Here is a 3,785-nt window from a genome sequence, read left to right as displayed (position 1 = left end):
GTTACCACCGTCCGCCGTTGGAATATCGTGGATTACAGTCGATAATTACTGCCACATGCATTACGACATTACGTTGTCCGGCATGGGGTTGACTGATAAAAAATATCAACTGTCTCTTGATTTACTTCCAATGATTGCGCCAGGTGCGCCTGTCATCACCCACATTTTGGACGAATTTAATGGAAATCAAGTAGAAGGAAGCCCGACCGAAACCCTACCCAAAGAAGAATTAGTGCGCCTAGATGCTGGAGTTGTTTTCATCAATATCAAAGAGAAAACCACCAAAACTACTTTGCTATCGGCCACACTGCGAGAGGTAAACACATTTTCAAATTGTTATTTTAATCCGCTTAACCATTTTTTACAGCTGCAAGTACCCGCAACTTGCCTGTCGCATATTACCGATAACAATGTTCCAACTCTATCTCTGGACTCGGACGTGGCGGAGAACGGCGCATGTTTTCACGAAAGAAAATTCTACCAAGAAGGGGATCAGTGGACCACAAGCGACCCGTGCACCATGTGTTACTGTCAAAATGGCAACGCTAAATGTGATACCTCGGCCTGTCCAGAAATAGTCTGCCCTACAAGCTTTAAAATAAAAGTGCCCGGCGAGTGTTGTCCTATTTGTTCTAATTCCACTACGTCTCAAGAAAGTAACACCAGTGCTCCTCGTGGATGTACGTTCGGTGGAATGTTTTACACGGCGGGTAGCAGGTTTCATCCGTTTTTAATACCGAACGGTTTCGATCTTTGCACCGAATGCCACTGTGATTCGACACTATTGGAGGTGAAATGCACGAGACAAAGTAACGAGAAGAAGTGCTGTAAGCATTGTGTCGATACATCTAAGGCGATGATAGACTCCGAAAATGGGACATACGTCAGTGATCTTAGTACTACACACGTGGTGGTCTCGAAGGATGCGCAAAGTATTGTGTCGTACAAGACGCCGCAACAGGTACTTTCGGAGGGCGGTTGCAAGAATCCCAGTAATCCGAATAAACCGTACGAAAATGGGCAAAAGTATCACCCTTGGATTGCGTCACTTGGCGAATACAAATGCGTTACCTGTAAATGCAAGGTAAGTCAGTCCTTTTTTTAGCATATTTCAAAACCATGTACTATTTTCAATTGTTCAATCCTCATTCTACAGTACAGAATACAGTTTTCTAGTTACTGATGATTTATTTGGACATTTATAGCTCCAATACTTACTAATTACCGTGGTAATTTTTTTGGGAAAACGGCCAAATAAATTTCTCCGTCAATTATTTTAATCTCTTGCAGTTTTGGCCGTCATCTTCTGTACAAAATACTAAATTGCAAGGGTGAGGAAGAGTGGCATCCAATAGTATGTGACTTTTCTGCAGACGCCAACGATATGACGCCTCCGCCTTTTGGACATTATGAATCTGTCATTCTCATTTCAAATGGGACGTGGTGCACGATATAAAATAGCGTTCAGAACATATTTCAATGCTGTTTCTGTGGAAACGGCCGCGACGGCAGAACCTAAGCTTGCTATTTTTGACGTTTAAATTAAATTCGGAATTGTCAGAAGAGCTTTATAATGATTTATATGATTTCTGCTTTAATTTATTATACACGACGATAAAGGGTATCGTCTTATCTAATAAATAATTATTATTGCTGAGATTATTACTATTCACATGCTTCCCATATTATAACAATAAAATCGTCTTGTGGTTGGACACACTGTAAAGTGTATTAAATTTAGCAGGGAACACAAAATTTTGGAAAAAACCTATTTAGTTAAATATGTAATTGAAATGTACCTTGATTTACAAACCACATTTACACTGTTGTTTCTTTGCAGAATGGTAGCCAATCGTGTGAGCGCCAACGATGCACGAGAGCAATTTGTCATAAAATGTTCAAACCGAGGCATAATGGTATGCAAAGTACGACAAACGAGTTCTGTTGTTCACAGCAGCAATGCAAACACTTTCGACGGCATCATAGGGCGCGAAATAGTTGAGTGACGTATGTGTAAATTATTCGGGAATACATTGTATAAACAATATGCACCAAGTGATGATACAATGTTATCGAGAGATGCAACTTTGACGGACCGCAAGTCTGAGTTACCCTTGTACCAAAGAAGACTGAGGCAGTTGGAGAAGAAAGCTTGAGCTGTCATATTTATTTCTAGTGTAAATTATTGTAAGATACAGATTTAATGTACATTTAATTGAGAAAAAGAATTTGGCATACTAATACCGAACCGAAAGAGACCTTAATTTAAGTTAATTTATTTTTTCATTAAGTTATAATTGTAGCGACGATGACTGCGTAAGGTAGAGTTAGAAATTGTCAATTTTATGAGTGTGTTATTCCACGGAGCAGAGACAGAACACAATACTCACCGGAGCGAAAGGCTGACCCGTAGCAATACGAAAAAAGGGCATAAAGTATTGTAGCCATTATTGTTAACATATCAAATGGTGCCATCCACGAAAAAACGACGCTAGGTACTTAAATTGTGATGCCGAAAGAGCGTGGCATTTCTTTTAATACGTAATTTGGAATCTCTCCATGCAATTCTACAGTATTTCCTTTAATTAAGGTAGTTTTAGGATGTGTGCGCAGCGTGAATGTGATTTTTACTTTATATAAGAACGTGTAAATAATATGTTGTAATTGCATCTATAATACATACTTTATACACTGAAACTAATTTTTGTGTATATATAACTGAAATCGTAATGTTAATTTAAATTTAACAAACATAAATATAGCACACTCACTGCTTGCATTTTAAAAGTAGAGGTCAGTTTTGCACCCTACAATAGTGATAGCAAGTTTTCTAGAATACAAATTGTTAGGGTGTAAAAGAAGCGAAGATTTGAATGTTGGTGTCGATGCAGAAATAACTCATAAGATGAATTATAAGTGTACCTGCTAGCTAGAAAAATATATGCTTCCAACACTTTCTTTAGTTTCATTTTTGACATTCATTGCTAGCATTTGGCATTCCACTTTTGTTAAATATCTTCCCAATGATAAATAAATCAAGAAATTGGGACCTAAAATTCTAGATTATCTTAAAACCCTATGGTTTAATGGCATATGAATCTTTGGCCAGAAACCTGAAGAAGTGAAAAAAATCTTAATTGCCTACCCTAAACGTCTTTGATTCTAAGACCCTAGACCTCGTAGACTAGAACACTCTGAGATCCTAATAACATATCAGACCCTAAGATTTGTAATGTTCTTAGGGGTTCCCCAAGCCGGCATTTCAATCTTAATTTATCCCATACTTACAGTTGGCAACTCTGGGGAAAAATTACCAGCAAAGTCATTTAACTTTCAAGTCGAAATGGGCGTTTCGCGGCCCCCTGTGAATCTCTGTAGCAGTCGACACATATGGATGGCACGAATGGACTCCTGCGTTGTGTAATCAGTTTATTTATTTTCATGGGACGTGAGACATAATCTGAAAGGGAATAGAATAAAAGCAGAATTTTGTGCATAAGAAAAGACAAGAACAATAAATATATTACGCACACAAGGTGAAACCAGGGGAAAAACCTTCTTCAGGACAAAAATCCCGACACAGCCCACACAAATACATAAAATGAATCATGTACGCCCTATGGCAACAAAATGCAAGCCAAAATATCTCAAATAATTGTACGATAAAATCAGGTAATCGAATCCATGCGCCCGTAAATCAACAAGAACAACACACAAGAGGCATCATAAATACAAAGGAAAACATGATCAATCGATTCAGTACAAAAACACTTTACACAAATATA

At 38.1% G+C, this 3,785-nt stretch overlaps 1 protein-coding gene across 1 annotated transcript; it reads left to right on the top strand.

Moving 5' to 3' along the window:
- The first annotated feature begins 7 nt into the window (after positions 1-7).
- Positions 8-2,955, top strand: LOC116177117 (dorsal-ventral patterning protein Sog-like). The gene is made up of 3 exons (XM_031495991.1): positions 8-316; positions 368-1,084; positions 1,841-2,955. The coding sequence occupies exons 1-3, from the start codon at positions 56-58 to the stop codon at positions 2,000-2,002; spliced, it is 1,140 nt and encodes a 379-aa protein (XP_031351851.1). The 5' UTR covers positions 8-55; the 3' UTR covers positions 2,003-2,955.
- Positions 2,956-3,785: the final 830 nt, after the last annotated feature.

This window comes from Photinus pyralis, unplaced genomic scaffold (assembly GCF_008802855.1).
Source record: "Photinus pyralis isolate 1611_PpyrPB1 unplaced genomic scaffold, Ppyr1.3 Ppyr1.4_LG7, whole genome shotgun sequence".
NCBI lineage: Eukaryota > Metazoa > Arthropoda > Insecta > Coleoptera > Lampyridae > Photinus > Photinus pyralis.
This window is presented reverse-complemented; position numbering and strand designations above follow the sequence as displayed.

Coding starts and splice junctions, on each gene's coding strand:
- LOC116177117 (XM_031495991.1), top strand. CDS start 56: ATGCATTACGACATTACGTTGTCCGGCATGGGGTTGACTGATAAAAAA. Junction 317..367: donor TATCGGCCACACTGCGAGAG/GTAAACACATTT, acceptor CATTTTTTACAG/CTGCAAGTACCCGCAACTTG. Junction 1,085..1,840: donor GCGTTACCTGTAAATGCAAG/GTAAGTCAGTCC, acceptor GTTTCTTTGCAG/AATGGTAGCCAATCGTGTGA.